At 41.1% G+C, this 27035-nt stretch overlaps 2 protein-coding genes across 3 annotated transcripts in view; one reads left to right on the top strand and one right to left on the bottom strand.

Moving 5' to 3' along the window:
• The window catches only part of NPSR1 (neuropeptide S receptor 1), a 165982-nt gene that overhangs the window by 108373 nt on the left and 30574 nt on the right, over positions 1-27035 (bottom strand). For both annotated transcript variants that reach the window (XM_062179223.1, XM_062179224.1), the window contains exon 2: positions 25544-25676. In XM_062179223.1, coding sequence (XP_062035207.1) covers positions 25544-25676 — 133 coding nt within the window. The remainder of the gene's footprint in view (positions 1-25543; positions 25677-27035) is intronic.
• On the top strand, positions 13912-25468 carry LOC133749946 (RNA-binding motif protein, X-linked 2-like). The gene is made up of 3 exons (XM_062179323.1): positions 13912-14273; positions 19105-19234; positions 25341-25468. The coding sequence occupies exons 1-3, from the start codon at positions 13926-13928 to the stop codon at positions 25466-25468; spliced, it is 606 nt and encodes a 201-aa protein (XP_062035307.1). The 5' UTR covers positions 13912-13925.

The following is a 27035-nucleotide window of genomic DNA, read 5'->3' as shown; positions in this document are numbered from 1 at the left end:
ATCCCCCTTGCATACCTGTTTCCCATTTGTTTAATTCTCTCCATTTTTCAGGAAATGCTAGATGCTTTTCCAGGAACATTTCTCAAAAATTATGTTCTACTTTGCTCTCTTTTACTCAAAGATGCTTTGTACATTTAGTTATACTGGGAACTTTAGCACAAATTAGATTCCAAGGTACTGTTCTTGAATTCCCTCAACTGTGCATATGGTAATAAATTCTTAATATAAAGGAATAGATCACTTTTTTACATTTTTAGTGGAATGTTAGAACATATAAATTTTTCCATTCACTTTTCACTCATTTGTTTATTCACTCACTTTCTCGGCAAATATTTATGGAATAACTACTATTTCACGCTTATTGCTTAGCTTGTTCAGAAAAATCATGGTAAGAAACTGCTATTTGGGCAAGGATTTGAATGGCACTAAGGAGTGCACATGCAGATGAGATAGGGAAGCAGCCCTCCGGGAGGAAGACATCGCACGTTCAAAGTCCTTGATGTAGGAATTTGCCTAAAATAATGGAATAGAGCAAGGGGTCCTTTAGGGTAGAATGCAGCTGACGAGGGGAAGGGTCCTAGGCACGGAAATGAGCTGAAGAACAAGTCAGATCATGTAGCCTGGAAGGCCGCTGTGACCTTTTGGATTTTGCCCTTGAGTGGTGAAGGGAGTCGTGGGAGGGATGTGAGCGGAAGCAAGATTTGTTTCAAAAATAACTACCACGCTGCTGAGTTGAGAACAGTCAAGAGGTCAGCAGAGATTTTCTCTAAAGGGTCAGATACAGTGCTGGCATCACATATGGGCACTGGTTCAAGTCCTGGCGCTAAACTTCTGGTCCAGCTCTCTGCTAATGCGCCTGGGAAAGCAGTGGAAGGTGGCCAAAGTGCACCAACGTGGGAGACCCAGAAGCTCCTGGCTCCTGGCTTCAGATCGGCCAAGCCCTGGCTGTTTTGGCCATGTCGGGAATGAATCAACGGGTGGAAGATTTTACTCTCTTTCTTTTTCTCTCTCTTTCTCTGTAGCTCTGCCTTTCAAATAAATAAGTGCATGAATAAATTTATAAATCTTAAAAGAAGTGGCCGGGTTCCCTAAGTATTTATTTTTTCATGTAGAGTTGGATGCACAGAGTAAGTGGGGTCTAGAATGGCTGCATGTCCGTTATAAGCAATTGCATCAAGTGAGATGCACAAAGTCATGTGCGAAAAGGGGAGGCGTATCACTCGGAGCGTCACAAATCAGCTCAGCCTGAAATGAACGCTGAGAAAACATTTTAAAATCAAGTGTTGATTACTCAAATTCTGAAACAATGACAAATCTTAATAAAAAGTCCTTGGGAAATAAGGAGGTCGCAGTGAGACTAGCATTAAGAAGTTGGTCATAGATCATGCTTAGCCTCTGGCTCCATAACAATGACTACATTTTGATTGCCTTAGAAATAGTTAGCCAAGGCAAACTGAACTGAATGTCACCGGAATTTGTAAAACTTCTCTTAATTATGAACACTTGGAACAGACAACAATCCTTAATGCTAAGAGTCTTTGGCATGGCTGGCGCCGTGGCTCACTCGGCTAATCCTCCGCCTGTGGCGCTGGTACCTGGGATTCTAGTCCCGGTTGGGGCGCCGGATTCTGTCCCGGTTGCTCCTCTTCCAGTCCAGCTCTCTGCTGTGGCCCGGGAGTGCAGTGGAGGATGGCCCAGGTCCTTGGGCCTTGCACCCACATGGGAGACCGGGAAGAAGCACCTGGCTCCTGGCTTCATATCGGTGCAGTGCTCTGGCTGTAGCGGCCATTTGTGGGGTGAACCAATGGAAGGAAGACCTTTCTGTCTTTCTCTCTCTCACTGTCTAACTTTGCCTGTCAAAAAAAAAAAAAAAATGAGAGAGAGTCTTTGGCAGAAGTTCCTCAGAAAGCAGTACATGCTGAGCCAAGGCTGCAGTGGCACAGGACACTCTTACTCCTAAGGATCCAGTAGATGGGAAAGCTTCCAGGTTCTCAAAGGGGCTGGAGCAACTGCTTGTGGCTCCCATGCTTCTTGAGGGGCAAATGATTCCCTGGGACCCCTGCCTCGCTCATCCCTCTACTGGAGACGCCAAATGCTGGTGTGCCAGAGGTGCGTCCAGGTAAGACTTTTTCCACACCACCTACCCTCCTTGATTCATATCCACACTCATCTGGAAATCGGGAATATTTACCTCCAAGACTGGTGTCAGGCTGAAAGGGATGACATTCGTAAACATCCTCCAAGTTAGGGCTCATCATTCACCTTTCTGTGTGACTATCAGGGAGAGAAACACACTTGTAGGGGCCGGCGTTGTGGTGCAGTGCCGGCATCTCATATGGGTGCTGATTCAAGTCCTGGCTGCTCCACTTCTGATCCAGCTCTCTGCTGTGGCCTAGGAAAGCAGTGGAGGATGGCCCGAGTCCTTGAGCCCTTGCACCCGCATGGGAGACCCAGAGGAAGCTCCTAGCTCCTGGCTCCTGGCTTCAGATCGGCACAGTTCTGGCCATTGCAGACAATTGGGGAGTGAACTAGCAGATGGAAGACCTCTCTTTCCCTCTCTCTGCCTCTCCTTCTCTCTCTGTGTAACTTTGACTTTAGAATAAATAATCTTTAAAAAAAACCACAGTTGGAGTTTATTTGTGTGAGTGTCCCTGAGTTGAATAGAGTAGGCTAAATATATAATCCCATACATATTATGTTTCTTAGTTTTATATTTTTTTAATATTAAAAACATTCAGAAGACTCTCAACTCCTGGGCAGAGGGTAACTCTGCCCTGTTCTAGAATCCAGGCACTGCCTGCTCAGCTTTCCAGAACAGATGTCTGGAGAAAAATCTGAGTGTCCCTTCCTCTAACTACAAGCTTCTGAATGTTAGGAACTCTTTATTTTCCTCTTGCGATTTGCAGTGAACATTGAAATTCACTTCATCTTCAAGTATCCTGATTTTCAACTCAACTATCCCTTCCACCTGCTCAACCCATGTGTTTTGGAGAAAGTTGAATCTCTAGAAATAAATTCTTTAACAAAAATATGTGTTTATTTTATTTCATTTGAAAGGCAGAGATGCAGAGAGAGACAGAAACAGACAAACAGTTGGAGAGGATCTTTCATCTGTTGGTTCACTCCCACAAATGCCTGCCAAGGCCATGGCTGGGCTAGGCCGGTGCCAGGAGCCCAGAACTCCACCTTGGTCTTCTACATGGGTGGCAGGGGCCCAACTATTTGAGACAGAATCTGCTGCCTCCCTGAGTATGCATTAGCAGGAAGCTGGATCCGAAGGAGAGAAGCTGAGACTTGAACCAGGCACTGTAAGTACAGCATTTCACTTCAGCCTCAACTCATTGGTATAGCTGTGCACATGGATGAGGTGAAATATGAGCATGTAATTCGTTAGGTTAGTGAGGCACTTGTGCAGGTTGGTGAAACACTGTTGAGATGGATTCCTTCTTCCTTAAGAATGTTTCCGGAAAACACAGCTTTTTTCTGTGCGTGTGGACAAGAGCTCCCCAGCAGTTATCAGTAGGCACCAGACAGGGGCTGAACTCTGCTCTCCCAGAATCGTATCTTGGAATCCTTATCCTAGGACCTCACAATGTGATTGTAATTGGAGATAAATCCTTGAAAGGATTAGGTAAAATGAGCTCTTTGGGTGACCCCTAATCCAACATGACTTGTTCTTATAAAAAGAGAAGATTCCTGGAGTGGTTAAGGCACCCTACCAGAGAATGTCCAATCCTGGTTCCGATCCCTATTCTAACTTCCTGCTAATGTGCACACGGTGTGGGGGGGCATCATGTGGTGGCTCAATTACTTGGGTCCTTGCCACTCATGTGAGAGACCTGGATAGCATTCCTTGTGCCCTGGGCAATAGCTGGGCCCACCTGTTCTGGGCATGTGGGGTGTGAACAAACAAGTGGGAGATCTCTGTTTGTCTCTGTCTCAGTCTTCTTTTCAAATAAATAGATATATTAAAACTTAAAAAAAAAAAAAAAAAAGAGATCCGTATGCACAGAGGTATGGCCATGAGAAAAACAGAACACGCAGCCATCTGTAAGGCGGGGGAGGGGCACAGTGAAATTAACCCAGCAACAATGTTGTTGTGGACTTCTAGCTTTCAGAATGCTGGGCCCGCACCGCGGCTCACTAGGCTAATCCTCCGCCTTGTGGCACCGGCACACCGGGTTCTAGTCCCAGTCGGGGCACCGGATTCTGTCCCGGTTGCCCCTCTTCCAGGCCAGCTCTCTGCTGTGGCCAGGGAGTGCAGTGGAGGATGGCCCAAGTGCTTGGGCCCTGCACCCCATGGGAGACCAGGAGAAGCCCCTGGCTCCTGCCATCGGATCAGCGCGGTGCGCTGGCCACAGCGTGCCTACCGCGGCGGCTATTGGAGGGTGAACCAACGGCAAAGGAAGACCTTTCTCTCTGTCTCTCTCTCATTGTCTAACTCTGCCTGTCAAAAAAAAAAAAAAAAAAAAAAAAAAAAAAGAATGCTGAGAAAATAAATCTCTTCAGGGGCTGGCACTGTGGCACAGTGGGTTAACACCCTGGCCTGAAACACTGGCATCCCAAATGAGCGCTGGTTGGAGACCTGGCTGTTCCACTTCTGATCCAGCTCTCTGCTATGGCCTGGGAAAGCAATAGAAGATGGCCCAAGTTCTTGGGCCCCTGCACCCGCATGGGAGACCCAGAAGAAGCTCCTGGCTTCTGGCTTTGGATCGGCACAGCTCTGGCCGTTGCAGCCAATTGGGGAGTGAAACAGCAGATGGAAGTCCTCTCTCTCTCTCTGCCTCTCCTCTCTTTTGTGAAACTTTGATTTTCAAATAAATAAATAAATCTTTATTAAAAAAGAAATCTCTAAACCACCTACTCTGTGATTTTAATGATAAACCTAACAAGTGAATGCAGCATCGCATGAACAGGATGGGGAGAAAGGCTTAGGATCTGGATCTCCATTGCCTTCCACGTTTGCTGAGTGGCTAAAGCAATTCAGAGTCAACCTTATTGCTCTGATTGCTCAGCCACATTCCTCTGAATGGGCCAGAAGCCAGATATCTCTGTGGTTAAGTGACAAAGCCACCTCATAAAGGTGACTGGCACTCATTATAGCAAAAATTATTTAATTAGCAGGCTTATAATGTAAAAACTCCCCTCAATATTTACAGTTGGAAATTTCTAATTAAAAGCACAGGACCATTGGAGCTGGATGGCTTCTGGCCTCCTAAAGATCACGGAGATAACCTATTCATTTTAGACATGAAAAGATGAAGACTTAGGAAGGTGAAATGTGTTTCTTAGGGCACAGACTGCTAATGGTGGAGCAAAGACAAGAACGAGAATAAACCCAATTCGCCTGAAGGAGAAAGAGACTTACTGGGAGAGGAGTTGATTCCTTTTAGTTAAATTATTCCCATAGTGATAGGACAATGCCCTTTTTTTCCTGCTTGAGAGAAACTGATTTTCTTTATGAACATAGGCCATTTCCTCTCAAAAAGGGGGAACAATGATGGCATTCTGCAGCCACTGTAAGAACAATCTCAATAAAAGGCATGTGCAGTGACTCAGATGTTAGCCAATTAAGCAACCTTTGGTAGAATGAGTGAGGATCTGGTAGAGAGATTTCTCAGCATTAAGTAAGAAGACAAGAGCACAAAAATGTCAGAAGAAAAAATATTTTAAAAGCTTTAATTCAGGAAATAACTTAAGTTTTAAGTAATGTCTGTTTTGTGTTCCTTTTACCTTCTGGGAACACTTTGACATTGTAGAATAAAAGATGAAAGACAAGATAATTAGACATCAGATAAGTTGTGAAAAGGGAAATACTGAGGGGCTGACAGAGATAAAAAGGCATTAGAAAGGATGTTTAACAACTTATTGTAGACAAGTCAAATCTAAAGATGCCCTAGAAACAATAAAAAGTAGAGGTGCATCACCATGATGACAATAGAAGTTGGTCTCTCACATCCCCTGACAACAAGAATTCTATACTCATCCTCAGGCAAAACTCTCTGTGCAAGCCTTAGGATTGTGAAACATTGATGGGACCCAAAACCTAGGAGGGTCATTTTTGAGAGTGTGGACCCCAACAAGGTGGCTGACTCACCTACTGAGTCTCAGATTCAGATTTAGAAACAGCCCTGTGTCCCAACAGGCTTGGCTGCAGCCACATTTGGCCTTGAGTCATCTGCCAAGGGATCTAGGAAGAACCAGGCACACTATCACTTTAGCAGTCTGTCTCCCCTGTACAACAGCATCACTCTTGATTGTGAACCCGAAAGTTATTTTATAACTCAGCTTTAGTCACCTCAGCTGCAACCCTAGCTTTGTACTTCTCACCCAAGGACCAGAGGGAGGCTTGCCCATTTGTGCTACCAAGACAGACTCATTGGCCTCTGTTCCACAACAGATGTTAAAGAGGCTCTTTCTCAGCTCCAGCACTCCTCTGTCAGAATCCAGGAATAAAAGTACCCTGGATACAAAGAACTGGTGGGAGATTCACATCTCTTTGTCACTAAAACAGACTTGCTGGCTTTCTTCCCATAGAAGACCCTGAAGGGGCCCTGTCTGGCCTCCAGCCACTCTCACCTGCAGCCGGGGAGGTATCCCACTTGTACAGGGAACTCCTGGGGGGCTTGCCTGGGTCTGCCACTATGATGGGCTTGCCATCCTCCATTTCACAGCAGATCCTGAATATACCCTTTATGATCCATCTTTGCTATAACCCTGGAGTTACCCTGCTTGTGTGGGAAAATCTGAGAAGACACACCTCGATAGGCCTGCCACAGAAGTTCCTGAAGGGGTCAGGGATCTTAGTTCCTGTCCCTTTTAACTGTTGTCTATGATCAATACCACCCACATAAGGAACTCCTGTGTGTATTGCCTACCAGTGCCACTAGGTTTGGGCTTGCCAAACCCACAGCTGATTCTCAATTAGCTCTGATGCTTGGCTACAGCTCCTACTAGCTGTGGTTTGGGAACAGTTCAGTCCAGCTGGTGTCCCACTGGGATATGTACTTGTCTGAATCACCGTGGCAGGCAAATGTACTTTTGTCTCTGACCAGATCCTCAAATGGCCCTGGATATTAATGCTTGTCCCTCTCCTCTAGATTGAGAGCATTTCTGCCTTCTGTGGGACCTGAAAGAGTTCCAGCAAACTTTTACACTGCTCTTGGTTCCATTATAGATTTTGAAATGGCCCTACTAATTGGTTACAGTTCTCAAATGAAGTCTAAGAACAGGCCCACTCACCCAGGAACCTATCAAGAGACAAGTCTACCCGTGGCCCCAGGGATAGGCCTGAAGTTCTTGATCTGAGCTGTGGACCTAAAACAACACTGTCTCAGTTCCAGGTTATCTTAGCCATGGACTGGGACAACATAGCCTGCTTAGTGACCCATCCAGTTATCCAAATGGAAGCCAGACGTGTAGAGGAAGCATTGGTGCACTTGGTAAAAGAAAGGCTTGCTGTCTACAATCCCCGAAACAGAGTCTCATATCGGTGTCAGCCCCTCAGACAAAGATGCTTCAGATAGACCAGTCTACCTAGGGGCCAGATATGACTGACATCGACTAGAGCCTGTGGAAATGAACCCACCAGCTGTGATCTCCACCATTATTCCTGCAACCCAGATCCAACAACCTCAACTGCAATCCCAGATGCAAGCTCATCAGCCTGGAGATATAACAGGAAAAGACTGTCTTGCTGACATGAAAGAAAACACATAAATAACTAAAGAAAGTTAGGAAACAGTGCATAAGCAAAATGAGAAGTTTACTAAAGAATTATAAACCATAAAAAGAATCAATCAAGTATCCTGGTGCTGGGGCTGTCATTGTGGCATGGTGAATTAAGCTGCTGCCTGTGATACTGGTGTCCAATATAGGTGCCAGTTTGAGTCCTGGCTGCTCTACTTCTGATCCAGCTCCCTGCTAATGCACCTGGGAAAGAAGCAGCAGATAGGTGCAATGCTTGGGCCTCGGCTACCCACATGGGAGAATAGATGGAGTTTCTGGTTCCTGGCTCCTGGCTCTGGGCTCCTGGCTTTGGCCTGGCCCAGCCCCAGCCAATGAGACCATTTGGGGAGTAAACCAGTAGATGGAAGAGTCTCTCTCTCTCTCTCTCTCTCTCTGTCTTACAAATAAATCTTTAAAAAAAAATCCTGGAGCTGAAGAATACAATGAGAAAAATGAAAAATACAATAGAAAATCTAAATAACAGACCTCTGATACTGAAGGATTAATGAACTTGAAGACAAACGACTTTGAATTTAGCTAGTTAGGAAAATTTTTTAACAATTAAAGAAATTATAAGAGATCTATTAACACTATCAATCATACAAATATCTAAAGGAGAAGAGAGAAACAAAAGGGCAGAAAACTTGCAGAAATAAAAACTGTCTAGAAACTGCTGACATTGTAAGAGGTATATGTACATGCAGATCAGGATGCTCAAAATACCTCAAAAAAGATAAATTCAACAAAAATATTCTGAGACACATTGCATATAAACACATTGTCAAAAGTCAAAAACAAAAGGAGGATCTTGAAGACAGAAACAGAAAAAACTTACCACATGTATGAGAAATCTTCAAAGAGTTCATGAAAATGTAAATAAAGAAAAAATGATTCAGGGCTTTCAAAGTTTTTGCATTAAAATAAAATTATCTGTTAATCCTATTTTTCCATAAACTTTTTGAAGAATATTTGTAAAGAATCTGCCATACTGAGCAGGACAGTCTTTCCAAGGCCACTGTTGCACATCATAAGACAGATAGCAAGAGGAAAATACACAAATCCTCCTCGACGCCCACATGCCAGCTTTGAAGAAGTTACAGAAAATGGAACTCCATCCATAATCCCAAAGAAGAATTTTGGGTATTGAGGGGGAAATGTTAGGTAGGAAGTCAGTTATGAGCTTATGTGTGTGTAACAGGCCCAAAGAGAAGACGTCTATGTCCAGCATATGCATCTGCATCTCAAAGTCATCCTGACAATGTTTCAGGGGCAGCCCAGAGTTCGCATCCTGCCCTGCCCCCTTCTACCTGATAACCTGCCAGGTGGAGGTCCCCACCCCTTCTGCCTGACAATCTTCCACAATCTCCCAGGTGCAGCCCAGTATCTGCATCTCAAACACCCTGCTCCCTTCCTCCTGTCTGATAACATTTGCATCCATAAAGTCCTTTGTGTCAGACCTTCAAGAGAAGTTTTTCTATTTACATCCAAAAAGCCCTTTGTTCCAATAGGAGCAGAGGTGGGGAAGCAAGACCCATCTCCTTAAAAACCCCCAGCCTCAACTGGACTGTGTGCTCAGCCCTCTGCCTCTCTGCTGAGCCACCCACCTGGCCTCGTCAGGTGTAATCTCTAATCTCTCCACCACTCAACATGTAACCTCGCTCCTTCCTCCTCCCCAGTCTCTCAGGCTCTGTCTGGAGAGGTGCCCATCCGTCCTTACAGAAGTCTCTTCCCTAATAAACCTTGCTATTTTACCTCCCACTAAAAAAAAAAAAAAAAAAAAAAAAAGAATCTGCCATAAAGCTATCAGTGGACTTCTCAATAGAAATCTTGCAAGCCAGAAAGGAGTGGCATGGCACATTAAAGGGGTAAAAGAAAAAAATTGCCAAAAATACTGTGGCCAACAAATCAGTCCTTCAGAAGTGAAGGAAAGAAAAAGACATTCTAACACCAATCAAATCTGAAGATGTTTATGACCACAAGACTGGAGTTACAAGAAATGCCAAAGGAAATTCTTCAGATTGAAATGGAAGAATGATGTCATAATAGGAAAATATAAAACTCACGGGTAACGAATTTATAATACTCTAGTACAATAATGGTAGTGTGTCAAATGCTCTTAAATCTAGTGTAAGGGGCTGACATTGTGGTGTAGCAGGTAAAGCTGCCGCCTGCAGGGCCAGTATCCCATATGGGCACTGGTTTGAGTCCCAGTTGCTCCACTTCCAATCCACCTCTCTGCTATGGCCTGGAAAAGCAGGAGATGGCCCAAGTTCTTGGACCCCTGCACCCACATGGGAGACCCAGAAGAAGCTCCTGGCTCCTGGCTTCAGATTTGCCCAGCTCTGGTCATTGCAGCCATTTGAAGGGTGAAGAGAGATCTCTTTCTCTCTCTCTCTGCCTCTACCTCTATGTAACTCTGTTTTTTGAATAAATAAATAAAACTTTTAAAAAAATCTAGTGTTAAGAGTTAAAAAATAGGGGCCGGCGCAGTGGCTCAGTAGGCTAATCCTCCGCCTTGCGGCGCCGGCACACCGGGTTCTAGTCCAGGTCGGGGCACCGATCCTGTCCCGGTTGCCCCTCTTCCAGGCCAGCTCTCTGCTGTGGCCAGGGAGTGCAGTGGAGGATGGCCCAAGTGCTTGGGCCCTGCACCCCATGGGAGACCAGGAGAAACACCTGCCTCCTGCCATCGGAACAGCGCGGTGCGCCGGCCGCAGCGCGCCTACCGCGGCGGCCATTGGAGGGTGAACCAACGGCAAAGGAAGACCTTTCTCTCTGTCTCTCTCTCTCACTGTCCACTCTGCCTGTCAAAAATTAAAAAAAAAAAAAAAAAAGAAAGAGGAAAAAAAAAAAAAGAGTTAAAAAATAGGGGCAGGCGCCATGGCTCACTTGGTTAATCCTCCGTCTGCGGTGTCAGCATCCCATATGGTCACCGGGTTCTAGTCTTGGTTGCTCCTCTTCCAGTCCAGCTCTCTGCTGTGGCCCGGGAGGGCAGTGGAGGATGGCCCAAGTGCTTGGGCCCCTGCACCAGCATGGTAGACCAGGAAGAAGCACCTGGCTCCTGGCTTTGGATCGGCGCAGCGCTGGCCATAGCGGCCATTTGGGGAGTGAACCAACGGAAGGAAGACCTTTCTCTCTGTCTCTCTCTCTCACTGTCTGTAACTCTACCTGTCAAATAAATTAAAAAAAAAAAAGAGTTAAAAAATAAATGTGCTAGTAAACACAATTCTAGCTATAAACAATTGCTTAGCAGATATACAATGACCTTAATGGAATAAAATGTGAGAATAGGGAAGAAGTAAAAGTGAAGAAACTTTGTATGTAATTGGAGTGAATGAACTAACATCTGAAATTAGTATATTTTGACTATAAGATATTTTATGTAAGCCTCATGGTAACCACAATGAAAAAATCACTAGTACATGCACAAAAGATAAAGCAATCAAAGCATGACACTACAAAAGTACAACAAATCACAATCAGCAAGACTGGAAGCAAAGAATAAAAGAACTACCAAACAATCAATAAAGAATTAACAGAATGTCAATCTGAAGTTCTTACCTACCAATAATTATTTTAAATGCAAATCAATTAAATTACTCAATCAAAATACAGGAGTGGTTGAATGGACGAAAAACCAATATTAACAATATGCTGCCTACAAGAAACTAACTTCAGCTTTAAGGAAACATATAGATAATAGTGATGGGAAAAAAGATATTTTAGAGAAATTGTAACCAGAACAAAGCAAGGTAAGTATAATCTTATCAGACAAAATAGACTGTGCATAACAAATTAAAAATAGACAAAGATTATTATATTCAGATAGAGGGGATCTTTTGATCAAGATAATCTAACAATTCAAATATCAGTATATATGCACCTAACATCAGTACACATGAATATAAATAGCAATTATTAATTGATCTGAACAATAAGGTAGACTGCAGCACAATAATAGAAGAGGACTTCACTACTCTACTTTCAACACAGGTTATTAAGGCCGAAAATTGATATAGAAATAGTAGACTTGAACAGCCCATCAGAGCAAATGGTCCCAGGACATAGATAGCAAATTCCATTCAACAGAAGCACAATATACAATCTTCAGAAGCTCGCATGGAACATTTTCCAAAAGAGATCACATATTAAGTCACTAAACAGTCTTTTTTTTTTTTTTTTAAACAGGCAGAATTAGACAGTGTGAGAGAGAGAGACAGAGAGAAAGGTCTTTCTTCTGTTGATTCACCCCACAAATGGCCACTACGGCTGATCTGAAGCCAGGAGCCAGGTGCTTCTTCCTGGTCTCCCATGTGGGTACAGGGCCCAAGCACTTGGGCCATCCTCCACTGCCTTCCTGGGCCACAGCAGAGAGCTGGACTGGAAGAGGAGCAACTGGGACAGAATCCGGCGCCCCAACCAGGACTAGAACCCAGGGTGCCGGCACCGCAGGCGGAGGATTAGCCTAGTGAGCCGCGGCACCGGCCTTGAAACAGTCTTAATATATAAAAATCACTGAAGTTATACCAAGTATCTTTTCTGACCATAATGGAATGAAATTCAAAATAAATAGCAGGAATATTTCTTGGATATGACTCCAAAACATAGGCAACAAAAGCGAAAGTAAATGGAATTACATGGAACCAAAGCACCTTTGCACAGCAAAGGGAACTTTTAATAGAGTGAAGAGACAATTCAGGTTTTAGAAGTACATATTTGCAAAATACACATCTAATAAGAGACCAAACTCAAAATTTGTAAGGAACTCAACTTATTTGCAAGAAAATTGGTAACTCAATCAGAAATGATCAAAGGACCAAGAGATCTATTTTTCAAAAAAATACGTACAAATAGCTAACATATTTATGAAAAAATTCTCATCATCATTAATCATCAGGAACATGCAAATTGGAACCACAATGAGATCACACCTTACCTCTGTTAGAATTGCTGTTACTGAAAAGATGAAAGATAACAAAGTGGGTGAGAGTGTGGAGGAAAAGGAATCGTTGGTGAGGATACAAATCAATACAACCATTGTGGGAAACAGAGTTGAAGTTCCTAAGAAAACTGAAAATAGAAATACCATATGATCCAGCAGAAATACCATATGATCCAGCAGTCTTACTTCTGGGTATAGATATGAAGGAACTGAAATCAGTATGCCAAAAAAAAAATTTGCACATCCATATTCATTTCAGTATTTTTCACAATAGTTCGTATATGAAAGCAACAAATGTGTCCATCATCAGATGAATGGTCAAGGGAGATGTGGAATATAAACACAATGGAATCTGCCTCTGAAAAGGGGTCAGGAGTCCTATCACTTGGGACAACATGGGTGAACCTGGAGATGTTGTGCTGAGTGAATAAGCCAGGCACAGAAAGGCAAACAGTGCATCATCTCATTTATATACAGAGTGTGAAAACATTGTTCTCATAAAAGCAGAGAGCAGAATTATGGTTACAAGAGAGCTGCAGAAGACTAGAGAAAGGGAAGATGTTGATCAAAGAGTACAGTTAGGAGGAATAAACTTTAGTTATCTATTGCACAGGATGATGATTATCTGTTAAGATTGATAAGAAGTAAATATTAAATGTTTTTATCAGAAAAATTATAAATATGTAGGGTAATGAGGTTTTAAATGAATTTTATTTAATCATTTCACATAGTAAACATATATTAATATACCACTGTACTCTAGAAGTATATACAATTATTTATGTGTCATTTTATTTATTTATTTATTTGGATTTGGTTAATTTTATGTTATGTGCATTTCACATCAATACAAATAAATTCCAAGGGAAAAAAGTAAGTGGAAAAATATCTCAACCAAAAAAAGAAAAAGACAAGACATTTAAAGTTGTTTTCAAACAGGGTTTAGAGAGGGAGCTGGTTGTTCTTAAGAATCCCATCAGGCACTGGCGTTGTGGTGCAGTGGTAAGCTGCCGCCTGCGATGCTGGCATCTCAGATGAGCAACAGTTTTGAGTTGCAGCTGCTTCACTTCCAATCCAGTTCTCTGCTAATGTGCCCAGCAAAGCAGTGGAAGATGGCCTGAGTACTTGGGTCCCCAAACCCATGTGGGAGACCTGGATGGAGTCCCTGGCTCCTGGCTTCAGCCTGGCCCAGCCCGGGCTGTTGTGGCCATTTGGGGAGTGAATCTGATTCCTAGTTGCATAGAGGAAGCCTGCGAAGATGAACCCTTTAACTAAGGTGAAGCTGACCAACGAGCTGAATGAGCGGGAGGTCCAGCTTGGGGTAGCGGAAAAGGTGTCGTGGCACTCTGAGTACAAGGACAGCGCCTGGATCTTTTTGGGAGGGCTTCCTTATGAACTGACGGAAGGAGACGTCATTTGTGTATTCTCACAATATGGGGAGGTTGTTAACATTAATCTCGTGTGGGACAAGAAGACTGGAAAATCCAAAGGTTTCTGCTTCCTCTGCTATGAAGACCAGAGGAGCACGTTTCTGGCTGTTGACAATTTTAATGGAATCAAGATCAAAGGAAGAACTATCCAAGTAGATCATGTGGCTAATTATCAGGTTCCTATGTGTCATTTGAAAATGAAATGTAAAAGGAAAACAATAAAAAGTAGAATTAACATTGCTAATAATGGACCCAGAATCAAATCAATTATTTAAAAAGTTAAATATTTTTTCCAGAAGTAGAGGAATAGAACCTAGGCATTCAAATGAGGCAGGAAGATTACAAATACTAACATATAGTTGGTGTTATTAAAGATAAGATCAGAACAAATGGAAGACAGTCAGAGGTACAAGACATAAATAAATGAACTAAGGAATCACTTTAATCTGAAGATCAAAAGAGCTTACTCTGTAACTAGCAGAACTGATAGACCAATAAATAGACAAAACCAGGGGAAATGATGAATTCTCTAAGAAAACATAACCTCTAAAAACAAAAGGCAAACTCTGATCACCTATAAAGGCAGAAATCTCAGGCTGTCTTTAGACTTGTCCAAAATGCCAGAAGTCAACAAACATCTATGGAAATTTGAATTGTTGAGTTCCAGATTTCCAGAACTATGTATATTGTCATTGTTGTGGAAGAAAGAGAAAAACTTGTTTAAAAATGCTAAGTGGTTGGGGATCCCACCAAGGTACCCATTCAAAAAGGAAAAATAAAATTACCATCCAAAATACTGAAGAAAACTGAGAGCAGTATCAGAATAGAGGAACCAAGAATGGGCAAGCCAACTCTGTGATTATTGAAACACTTAAACATAGAAATACACATTGATAATTATTGCAAGCATAGTCACAAAGCAGAAGGCAAATGTCCAAAATATTTTTAATGGGATTACAAATGCTAAGTCTAGTGCTTGGCAAACAAATGTAATAAAAATGATAGATGAATTTAATATTAATATCATATAAGCAAAATTTAAAGCAAGGCTAGCAAGTGAAAAAAAAAAGGTGCGCATGTGTGTTTATGTGTTAGTTTAAGCATATATATGAATGGTACGCCTTTAGGAATCAAATAATAAATTGTCAAACTGTATAAAGCAACTATTGATTCCAACATATGAGGAGCAGATGAGAGAAATAAGGTTTTTTTTAACAGTACTTTTAGTTACTTGTGATTATCAAATGGGCAAGAAATACATAAAAACGGAGACAATTTAAAGATCACAATTAGTGAGGCAACATTAAAAGATAACTACAAAGAACTTATTGAGAGACTGGATGTAGATGTGGACAACAGCCAGACTACATAAAAATAGCACTCTGAATCACAACCTGCAGCAACAACCCCAGGAATCCAACCTACTGTCTGCTTTAACAAATCCCGTTAGTCAAATTACTATCTACAGAAACTACTGCAGGAAGCCAAACAATACTAATGTAATAATTGGCCCAGAACCCCCAGAATGTAATTAATAACAGGTCAATTCCCTAATATTTACCCTTGCCTCTAACTTTGGGCCAACATCAACTATGTACCCTAACCAATCACCCGGGATGCTGTGCTTCTGGTTAGCCTGCCTAGAACTTTCTTAGGCAGACAGCCTCCCTTATTTTCCATTATAAAGATTTTCCACTTTGCCCACCTTTCAGTCCTTGCCAACACAAGCAGTTGTGGTTAATTCCCTTGCTATGACAATCTATGAATAAATAACCATTTCTTGTTCTCATCTGGCTGGTCTTTGCTTATTTCTACAACATAAATTATGTCCTATTTTTAGTATACACTAAATAGTTTTCAAGATAATGATACATATTACTCCTCAAAGACACTGTCAATAAATTCCAAGGAGCATAAATCCTTTCAAAAATATTCTTCGACCATAAGACATTACAATTAAATGTAAATTATAAAATGTTATATAAAAGTAAAACCACCTAAAAGTTAAGACAAAAACAACAGCTAAATATCTCCTTGTATAGAAAAGGAAATACTTCAGCACTAAAATATTTAGAAAATAAACACACTCAAATCTCATATAAACATGTATGGCTTGAAAAAATTCATAGTCTTCACTGTATTTTAGTATGGATATGAATTAAATAAATAATTGAGTTGATTGTACAATTCAAAAGCTGAGAAAAAGTGAATGAAATGCACACAGGAAAGCGGCAGTGAACTCCACAGATGCAGATGCCCATGGACACCTTGGTGCTCCCAGCCTCAGTCCCTCACTGAGCCACCTAACACTCTTGCATTTCAGGTAATGTATCAGAGGGTTGTAACAGAAGAGAATCCCTAGGTTCATTAGTAAACCACTCTACAGAAAGTGCTTTGAGGCAAAGCTAATTTCCTCTCCAAATATGAGAAGATTTGGCCCTACCAGAGAAAACAAATTATTTGAGTGTGTGCCAAAGAAATATGTTTTCTCTCTTTTGTTGAACACTCAATGGGAATTACTCTCATTAGCGCCCCTTCTTTATTGCATTTGAACAAAACAGACAAGTAAGTTCTGAAGATGATAAATGACTAATACATTTTAATTGGCACTTTAGCTCATAAAATGTAAACAGTCATTAAATTCATCCAGAAAATTGTTAGAATGGATGTGCTAAAAATTATGAATACACCAAAATAGCAGCTTCTGTTTTCTTTACAATCTTAAGATTAAGCCTTCAGCCAAGATTCCTATGCATACTTTTAGATTTCGTCGACCCAGAAGGGCATTAGACAATTTAAAAGACTCCTTCAATACAATACGTCCACTTCTACAAACTTCCCCCAAATGTATAATAATGCATGCTTTGAAATATTTAATTATGAGAATAGTTATTGCCCATCATAGCTTAAACTGGGGGAAAAGCATAAACCTCCAGCAGCAGGCATTTGTCTTCTTAGCAGGACACTGTTTCAATTGGTTAATACAACGTATGGAGAATGTGCTAATCATGATGTGCCAGGACAGGCAGCCAGGGCAGGAGATCCTGGCACTCTGGAAGAAGCGCTCTCAAAGCCAGAAAATGAGTATTCAAAAAGATTCATTGTCCAAGCTTCTCAGTTCCTGACAGAAGGAAAAGTATGGAAGTCACCCTGTGCCAGAGACTTCTGCTTACCTCTGTAAGCTTGCTCCCAAAAGTTCATGGAAAATGAAATCAAAAGATAAGTTTATTCTGGTATAAATTCTTTAGAAATACTTGCATAGTTTCTTCATAATACATATTTTCCATGGACTTTTTGAAGACCTCTCAGGTGCGTATACTTCAAAAAAAAATTTTTTTTGCTCTAAAATAAGCTTATCTTTTAATCCCATTTCCCTAAAGACTTTTAAAAGTACCTTAATATTCTGTCTTTCTTAAGAAATGAAACCTGATTTTATTCTGATCAAAGTGTCAAGTCACAAACATTAAAAAATAAAACTATTTCTCAGGCTTTCCTTCAATTAGAAACAACAAATGAGGTGCAAGGAACAATCAATGGATGAGAGTTCCAGGAATGTCAAATAGGAGTTCACATAGCTGGAGTGGCCCTTCTGCCCTTCCTTCCCTTTTCCACCATGCTGACTACAAGTTGGACATGATGGCAGCAGTTTTAGCCGCCATCTTTAACCAAGAGTCATCCAGGAGTTGACCATGAGGATGAAAGAGTAGAAATATAGAGGATCCTGAGTCTCCAATATAAGAAAACTCCATAGGAGCCATAGATTGGCTACCTCTGGGCTTCTTTACATAAGTTAAAAATAGATCCTTATAAACCGAAGCCATCATTTTCTGGGTTATATGTATGACAGGTGAATTTAATCACATTATTCACCAATCAAATAAATCAAACACCAAATGGAGATCAAAATGTTCTTTAAAGGATCATTCAAATCTTTTGGTCTATAAGTAGGTTGTTTTCAATATATGAGTCATTATGAAAAATGTTATTAAATGAAGAACATTGGTATTGTCTTACCCTTCAATGCCTCTTAGTGTTTATTTTTATCCCTCAGGAGAGCTAGGTAAAATGCTCTTGAAATTAGTGTTTCAGATATTCTGTCAATGATGTCAGCTGAATTATGCTTTAAGAATAGAGGGAACAAAAGATTTTCCCTCAACCCTCCCAGGTTCCAATCTATGAAATAAACTAATAGAAGGCAGATTAATAGGAGAAAATATATACATCTGTTAGTTTTTAGTGCTACATGCATGGGGCATTTTATGATAAAAAGTGAATACACCAACAGTGATAAGATTTAAGAGTTTATCTACTGCCTTAGCAGTGGCAGGTGGAAGATGGGGGAGTGGTATAGGCCATTTTGGGGAGAATAAATTTTTTTGGGGGGGAAGTTGAATGGGATAACAGATGGGAATACAATAGCATGTGACAGTCTGGTTGTGATGGAAACTTCTAGTGTGCTCTCCAATGACAAGATCAATTTTCCCTGATAGCAAAACTCCCAGGTAGAGGATTTATGACAATTTAATTCCTTTTGGAGGCTCTGTCTTTAGGCAGATAAGAGGGATTCAGAAATAGCTCCTGTGTGCATTTACTCTTTTTCCAAGTGCCTTAAGCTCAAAATAATCAATATACTAAAGCAGCATAGCTTGGGGAGGCATGTCCTGAATAGTCTGTAGGAGAAAATTTGGTCTTCCTTCAAAGCCACACTTGAGAGCCAAAGACACAACCGAGCAAAGTTCATTGTCCTGAATAAAAGAGCTAAAGAAGTGAAGAAGGTTGTAAGTGAAATTCTGACCTGCAAACTTAACTTTAGAAGTTGCTTAAATGATTTTAAATTAATCAGTTTTACAATGAATTATACAACTGTAGCAATAACACCCACAGCTAGCAATGCCAACAATGGCCATAGTCAGGCAGGCCAGATGTCAGGAGACATGAACTCAATGCAGGTCTCCCACATGGGTGACAGCGATCCAAATTCTTGAGCTATTACCTGCTGCCTTACAGGATGCACATTATCAGAGAATTGAAATCAATGCTCTTAGCAATTCTTGCATGCTGGCAGATGATGACAATAACAAGGTGAAACATGAGATGGGTATGATTTTAGAGTATTTTCAAAGAAGCGATTCTCTGGGTGAGTATTGGATCTAGCAGTAAAAACACTAGTGGGATGCCCATCTCTCACATAAGAGTGTGTGGACTTCTTTCCTGGCTCAAGTAATTGAGTCCCTGCTAACTATGTAGGAGCCTTGCATTGAGTTTGTGTCTCATAGCTTTGACCTGGCCAAATTATGGCCATTGTTAGCATTTGGGGGTGTAAAAAACCAGTTTGAGTGCTCTCTCTCTCACACTCTCAAATAAATAAATAAATAGGTAAACTTAAAAAAAAAGTGAACACATTTGGGAAACATTGGGGGTGGGGCAAAGGACTTTGCCCTTCATGGGTAGTTGTCCACTAGGAAGAAAATCCTGGTGCTACTGCACGGGATGGAAATCCAGCTAACTGTTCACTAGAGATAATTTTAGAAGGACTACAGCATTATCAAATGTCCCCCACAGGTTGATACTCAGCCCTTGTATTCTCCACCCCTAGTGCCTCACGCTGAAGCCTGCTCAGTCTCTCTTGTTATCACATGTGTAGATATCAGGCTCTCAGTGTTGCCCCAACTAGCCAGGTTTCCATCATCCTTAGGAAGTTCACCCATACTACACTTGGGCCTCTTGAGGAGGTGCATGCTATAGCAACTGAAAGCTCAGGATTGGGGGAAGAATTCATGGGTTTGCATCTCTGGGCTACCTTTCATTGCATAATATAGAACAAGATCTGCCTGAGTCTTACTTTCCGTGACTGTAAAAGGGGATCATGGTTCTATCAAGCCTGGCCCTACTGTGAGGGTTTAATAAAACATTTAGCACAGGGGCTGATCCACAGTGAGCATTTCATAAAGTTTCTATTACTGTGGCCCTGTTTATGGATGACAGGAGACAGCTCACCATCTCTTTCTCTCTTTCTCTATGAGCACAGACTTCGAGGAAAGGCCGTGTGAGGACACAGCACGAAGGAGCCATCTGGAAGCCGGGAAGAGTCCTTACCTGAACTTGACCTGTTGGCACTCTGATGTTGGATTTCCAGCCTCCGGCACTGTGAGGAAATAAGTTCTGTTGTTTACATCACCTAGTCTGTGGCATTTTCTTATGGAAGCCAGACAGACAAAAACAGCTCCCTTCTGGACGCCAAGAGGAAACATCTATAAAATCACAGCTCCATTTATGTGAGCACATTTAGCCTTGCATGGAAACACTAATAATAGCTGCATCTTTATGCAAGAACAACTCACCCATGCTGAGTTTAAGCCAGCAGCTTCTGTTTTAATATCATCCTTACTTGGCCAGTAAGGATGAACCAGTGTTCCTCATACAGAAGAGCCTAACATCTGGTCTTCTGATGGAAGGATTCCAGTGACACACAGACATGAATACACGTGGATACTCACCATTCTCCTTAATCTAGGTCTAGGTGGTCACTGGATAATTAAGAAGACTTCAGGTTATATGGGTGGGCAGGAGTTGATATGATTAGGAAAATCTACTTTTATTTCCTACTGCTACAGATCCTGAGATATATAATGGTTCAGTTTCCAAAAAAATCTGTAATAAAATAACCTGGAGTAGGAATTTTAAACTTATAACATCTTTCTTGAAGAGAATAGATTTTAAAACTTTGTCAAATGTATGATTTGTCCAACTCATTGGAAATGTTAAGCTTCCCCACCCCCCTGCTCTCATTCCTCCAAACCCTACCAAAAACATTTAATAGTCCATCTCCCAGATTAAAGGTAGGAATCATACTTGGGGTTTAAGATAGAACTTTACAATGACATGGTTTTCAAAAAGTTTATTTTTATTAAAATTATACATATATTAGTTATTGCAAATAAGTGACCCCCTAGGCCAAGTGTGGCTTGCACGTGTGATTATTTGATCAGCACTGCCTTTGACAAAAATTGAGTTTGAGCACTTTGAGGCTGGGTCTCAATTCTCCAGTCCTCCTTGGTTTACATTTCGCTTGTCTCATCTCCATGGCTCTTTCACACATTTGCATTACCTGCTTGACATGCAATCTTTCATTCTTTCAACTTCCCTCTCTTAAGATGATAAAAATCTTAAGCAAGTCATAGAAGGAACATACCTCAACACAACCAAGGCAATATATGACAAACCCATAAGCAGTATCATATTGAATGAAGAAAAGCCGGACTCATTTCCACTAAGATCTGGAACCAGATAAGGATAGCTACTTTTGCCATTACTATTCAATATAGATCTGGAAGTTTTAGCCAGAGCCATTAGACAAAAAAAAAAAAAAAAAAAAAAAAAAAAAGAAAAGAAAAGAAAAGAAAAAAAATCAAAGGAATAGAAATGGGAAAGGAGGGGGGCCAGCATTGTGGCTACCAGGTGAAGCTACTACCTGCATCACCAACGTCCCATATGGGAGCAGTTTGAGTGCTGGCTGCTCCCCTTCCAATCCAGCTCCCTGCTGATGTGTCTGAGAGGGCAGTGGAGGATGCCCCCAAGGAGGGCCCCTGCCACCCATGTGGGACACCCAGAAGACGCTCCTGGCTTCTGGCTTCACTTAGCCCAGCCCAAGCCATTGGAGCCATTTGGGGAAGTGAACCAGCAAATGGAGGATCATTTTACCTCTCTCTCTCTCTCTGTCTTTCTCTGTCTCTCTCTGTCTCTCTGTCTCTGTCTCTGTCTCTCTCTCTCTCTCTGTGTAACTCTGCCTTTCAAATAAATAAATAAATCTTTTTAAAAAATGGGAAAGGAATAAGTCAAATTATCCCTATTTGTATGACCCTATACATAGGGGAACCAAAAAACTCCAGTAAAAGGTTATTGGAAGTCATGAGAGAGTTTGGCAAAGTTGCAGGATATAAAATCAACACACAAAAATCAATACCCTTTGCATGTGCAAAACTGCCATGGCTGAGAATGAACTTGTGAGATCAGTATCATTCACAATAGCTACAAGAAATATTAAATACCTTGGGATAAATATAACCAAGGATGTGAAAGGTCTCTACAATGAAAACTGTAAAACATTAATGAAAGGAATAGAAGATGCAAAAAATAGAGAAATCTCCCTTGTTCACATTGATTGGAAGAATTAATATAATCAAAAGGTCCATCCTTCCCAAAGCAATTTACAGATTCAATGTAATCCCAATCAAAATACCAAAGACATTTTTATTAGATCTGGAAAAAATGACCTTAAAAATTCATGTGGAATTATAACAGAATCCAATAGCTAAAGCAATTCTAAACAATAACAATGAAGCTGGAGATAGCACAGTACCTGATTTCAAACTCTATTCAGCTTTTCAGACTTCCAGCTTACGCTTCTAAATCACCTACTTTCTGGAGGGGAAGAGTGGTATTAAATAATGAATTAACCTCTCTGGGTTTCTTGCACTGTGACATCTTGGCCCTTCAAGTCTTAGCTGTCTTGGCAGCTATGTGATGTCTTCTGTGAAACATTTACATTTTGTCCAGACTTTCTAATTATTGTAGATAGGTGTATTGATCTTAAATGTTTTCCAAGTTTTTGAAAACAATTCATATCAGTTATTCTTGAGCTATCACTACGTATGTTACAATTTTATAAAAACTCAGTCCTATTTGTTTTTAGCTACCACATTTGTAAATATAAATATGAATGTGTATGCTCATGTGTATGTTCATCATGGTATGAATGTGTATGTCCATCATGGTAACTGGTTTTTGGAAGATGTGGTATCTCTAAGGTCATGATTTGGTAGGAGTCAAAACAAACAAAAAACAGAAAAAAATGGAAACTCATTGCCATAAGGTAATAAACATTTAGAGGAGAGAAAGAGAAGAAGCCAAGAAAACATAAGACACAAGGCTGGAGCAAGATAAAACTGAGAAATTTCTTGTGGCAGCTGGAAGTTTTGAGAATATGAAATAACCAATTTCAAGATATTTGCCTTTCAATGATTTAATATCCTTATATTGCCTGAAATATCAAGCAAAGTATTTTAAACATATAAAGTCATGTTTCCGTGGACGATTTTAAGGAAAACAAATAAAAGAGAGGCTGAGGAGTTGTCTTATTAGGAACAGTATGAGATTAAAAACAAAGATGAGCTAAGGAAGATGAGATGTTGGTGAAGTTGGATAAGAGTCCAGTGGAAGTAGGAGGCACAAAACAAGAGTGAAAGGTTATAATATAAAGTCCAGACAATTGGGAGAAGTCTCAGGTGAAAAACTGAAATAGGATGAGACTCAGATCAAATTTATATAAATCTCAATGTATAGGGTATGTCAGTTGATGCTTGAGTAACTTTTATAAATATACTCAAGCCCCAGATATTTATTTTCACCTCCTTTACCAAAGAATCTGATCATAGGGAAATGTGTATGGAGTACATTTTAATATCTTATGGAAGAAGTCTAATCTTAGTTCCTTGAGCTTTAATCTTAGATCTCTGGAAATGATTTCCTTTATGTGCTACGCCACAGTGCTGGCCCCAATTGAGCTTTTTTTAAATATGTATTTTTATTTATTTGAAAGTCAGAGTTACAGAGAGAGGTAGAGACACAGAGAGAGAGGTCTTCCATCGGCTGGTTCACTATCCAAATGGCTGCAATGATTGGGGCTGGGTGTGGGTGCAGGGGCCCAAGTGCTTGGGCCATCATCCACTGCTTTCCTAAGCACATTAGCAAGGAGCTGGATCAGAAGTAGAGGAGCCAGGACTCAAACTGGCACCCATTTGGGATGCCAGCACTGCGGGCTGGGGCTTTAACTTGCTGCACCACTGCGCCAGCCCCTCCACGGAGCTTTGGTAGGATGAATCAATTAATAAAAGTAGACTATCTAGAACATCCAAAAGCAATTAAGCCCAAATTCATACAACAGACTATGAATTAGAATAGAAATACTTTTCCCTTTGATAATAGGTGACAAAATTCCAATTATAGTGTTCATTTATTACTTGTAGTAAAATGTGAAATTCCCAGGTGTTACCCTTGCTACCTCTAACCTCTTACCCTCTCAAAGAATATATAAACCCATTGAAGTAGATTGCAATCTTGTAATTGGAGAAAGCAATAAAAGCAAACTACGACACCTTCACCCAGGGATTTTGCCTCTTAGCATTTGCTGGCTGATCCTAATTGCTTTCTACTCCTAGTATCACAGGAGTGAAAAGTCAGACTTCAGGTTAAAAAGGCTGAAGGATTCCCCCATCACAAGTCCCACATTTGTGACTCACATTCCTTTACCTTCTCTTTGCTTTTTCAGTTTCTCACGGTGACTTTGTTTTGCACCCTTGGCCACCATAACCCAGTCAGGCCCAGGCAATTGCTATGCTCCATTAGAGAGAGAAAGGGGGGATTTCAGGGTATCAACAATGCATGGCTCAGCTTTGCTTGTGAGTCACATTGTTATCATTTTCATACCTGGATGCAACTGCAACTGGATGACGGAGAGGTCATAACGTTCCAGACAGTTCCCTCTGACAGTCATCTGCCATCCCTCCTTGTTAACACTTAGCACTTCTTTTTAAAATTTTTTTTTTTCATTTTACCTACAGTTTGATCTAAATTAAGGTATTATGACAGCCATCTGTCATGGAAGTCAAAACTGCAGGACTGACTGAGGCTAACCAATGTGAACTCCGTTGGCCTGCTCTCTTCTGCTCTGTGCCCTTGTGTTCTCTCTGCGGTTGGGGTCACCTTTTTCTTTATGAGCAGGAGCTCTACAGTTGGCCTCCACTTCTCCCCAGAGGTATTTTCCTTTCCCAGATCACTTTCTTCTTTGAGAATATTTCACCATTCACCCTCTAGGGGAGCTGTGCTAACACTGCCACTGCATTGGCTGTTTGCAAAACTAAGCATCCCGATATGGATTTTATCTTGTTTCTTACACTGCCTCCGGCAGTGGTGTTACACATCATTTGTATTTCAAAAGTAACGTCTACAAGATTTCATCTGCCAAGCACTGAGGCTTCACGTTTATTACTGAATAGAAACGGTTCTGGCCCACTTTCTGGGATATATTCCTTAAACTCACAATGTGGGATGATCCGGTAATGTCACCTTAGTCAACTATAGAGTAGGCTTTACGGGACTATAGGAGAATGAAAACCTATAGAACCCATTGTTGGTGCTGATAATGGTATTTCCAAGCCTATACTATAAATGTTTTTTTATAACAGAATCTTCTGGACATTCAAATGAGCTCGATTTATTAGTGATGATAATCAAATATGAATTTTATATCCCCATAGAAAGTACTTCCAGGTTTGATGATGCCTTTGGACTGCTGGAATTATGTCTCCACTGAGAAAATAATTGGAAGTAGGGAGCCATAGGGATCTTGCACACAGCTTCCTCCTCACCCACTTACAAGGTTACTCACCTGTGATGGCCAGCTGGGTCACAAAGAAGGTCATTCTTGACTTCCTCTTTCTCCTCCACGTGGAGAACAGCACGACAGAGTTCCCAACGATGGTGAAGACAAAGAGGACCCACAGAGTGATTAGCTGCTCAGTCTGTAAGAAATAGCAACACAACACCTATGCAGCAGTGATAACAAGTTCCTTCCAGAAGGTGTGACCTGGGCTAGGGTGCTGGGAGATCTACCTCCTGGTCCCTGACTGTCACCTGTTGAAGTAGCTCTTCTCTCAAGACAACAATGACAAATAGGCCTCATTTACACCAACAGCAGAAAAAAGAGTTGAACCCTTAAGTCTATTTGAAAATATACATTGAAAGAGCAAAAACAAAGCAAAACAATGTGTATTCTCTAGTTAAGTAATTTTAACTTTATATGAGAGGTCAGGATGAAAAAAAATAACACTATAATCCAAAGATGGGTATATTTAGTGTAACAACAAATTGAAATTTGTTTAAAGATAACAGGACGGTTAAATAAATCAAGTACTTCAATTCAGTGAACCATTGTGTAGCTATTAACAATGATGACTATGAATACTATTAGCAACATGAAAAATATTTATAACTGTGAGTGGGAAAATATGATAAAATTGTATTTTGGGTATGATTACAACTCTGTTATATCTATCATCTATCTATCTATCTATCTATCTATCTATAAAACAACTCTGCAAAAGACTGAAGAGTGCTAAGAGTGCTTATTTTATGGTCGTATGATTATGGGCTTGCCTTTCTTTTTTTATTCCTTTGATTGAATTCACAAGACAGCAATACTAAAGTTCCTTTGAATAATGCATAATTAATATTTTTAAAGAGCAGGAATGGGACTCATTTAAAATGCCAAGTCCTTCATAGAAAGTTTTCTTTGTTTTAAATAGAGTTTTTCATCTGTTTAACATCCATAGCTCAGAACAAGCAGAGGCCCAGGGCAGTGGGATCACTGGACACAGGTGTGGAACAGGACTGCTTTGTGGGGAAAAAGCATGAGGCCAAGGGCACCAAAGGCAACCCTGCAGTGCAAAGAAGAATGGCCCAACGGAGGCAGAATCCATGTGAGAACACACATCTGAGACTGAAGCCCGCAGTGCTGCTTCTGTTTGCAGAAGAGGAGAGCAGCCTGGAGGAGTTCCCACAGTGACCACCTTCTATACATCACCTTGGCTAGGCCGTGGAGCCCAGCTGTTTGCTCAAACACTAGTCTAACACATTGCTGTGGTGGTATTTTATAGAAGTGATTGACACCTACAATCAATTGACGTTAAGTAGAGCAGTTGACCCTCCATAAGATGGACTGGCTTTATCCCATGACATAAAGATCTTGAAAGCAAAAGCTGACATTACGTTGAGAAGAAGGAATTCTTCCCCAAGACTGTACCATAGAAACCACACCTGAATTTCCACCCTGCCCTGTGCACCTTGGAGTTGTCAGGTCACACACTTGCATGAGCAAATTC

The sequence above is a fragment of the Lepus europaeus genome, chromosome 20 (assembly GCF_033115175.1).
Source record: "Lepus europaeus isolate LE1 chromosome 20, mLepTim1.pri, whole genome shotgun sequence".
NCBI lineage: Eukaryota > Metazoa > Chordata > Mammalia > Lagomorpha > Leporidae > Lepus > Lepus europaeus.
The sequence above is the reverse complement of the archived record's forward strand: the minus strand, read 5'-3'. Positions and strand labels throughout refer to the sequence as shown.

What these genes read in the sequence shown, in the direction of transcription:
- LOC133749946 (XM_062179323.1), top strand. Translation starts at nt 13,926, where the DNA reads ATGAACCCTTTAACTAAGGTGAAGCTGACCAACGAGCTGAATGAGCGG. An exon ending in ATCATGTGGCTAATTATCAG is followed by an intron (nt 14,274 to 19,104) that starts GTTCCTATGTGT and finishes GCTGCCTTACAG; the next exon opens with GATGCACATTATCAGAGAAT. An exon ending in TCAAAGAAGCGATTCTCTGG is followed by an intron (nt 19,235 to 25,340) that starts GTGAGTATTGGA and finishes TTTTTATAACAG; the next exon opens with AATCTTCTGGACATTCAAAT.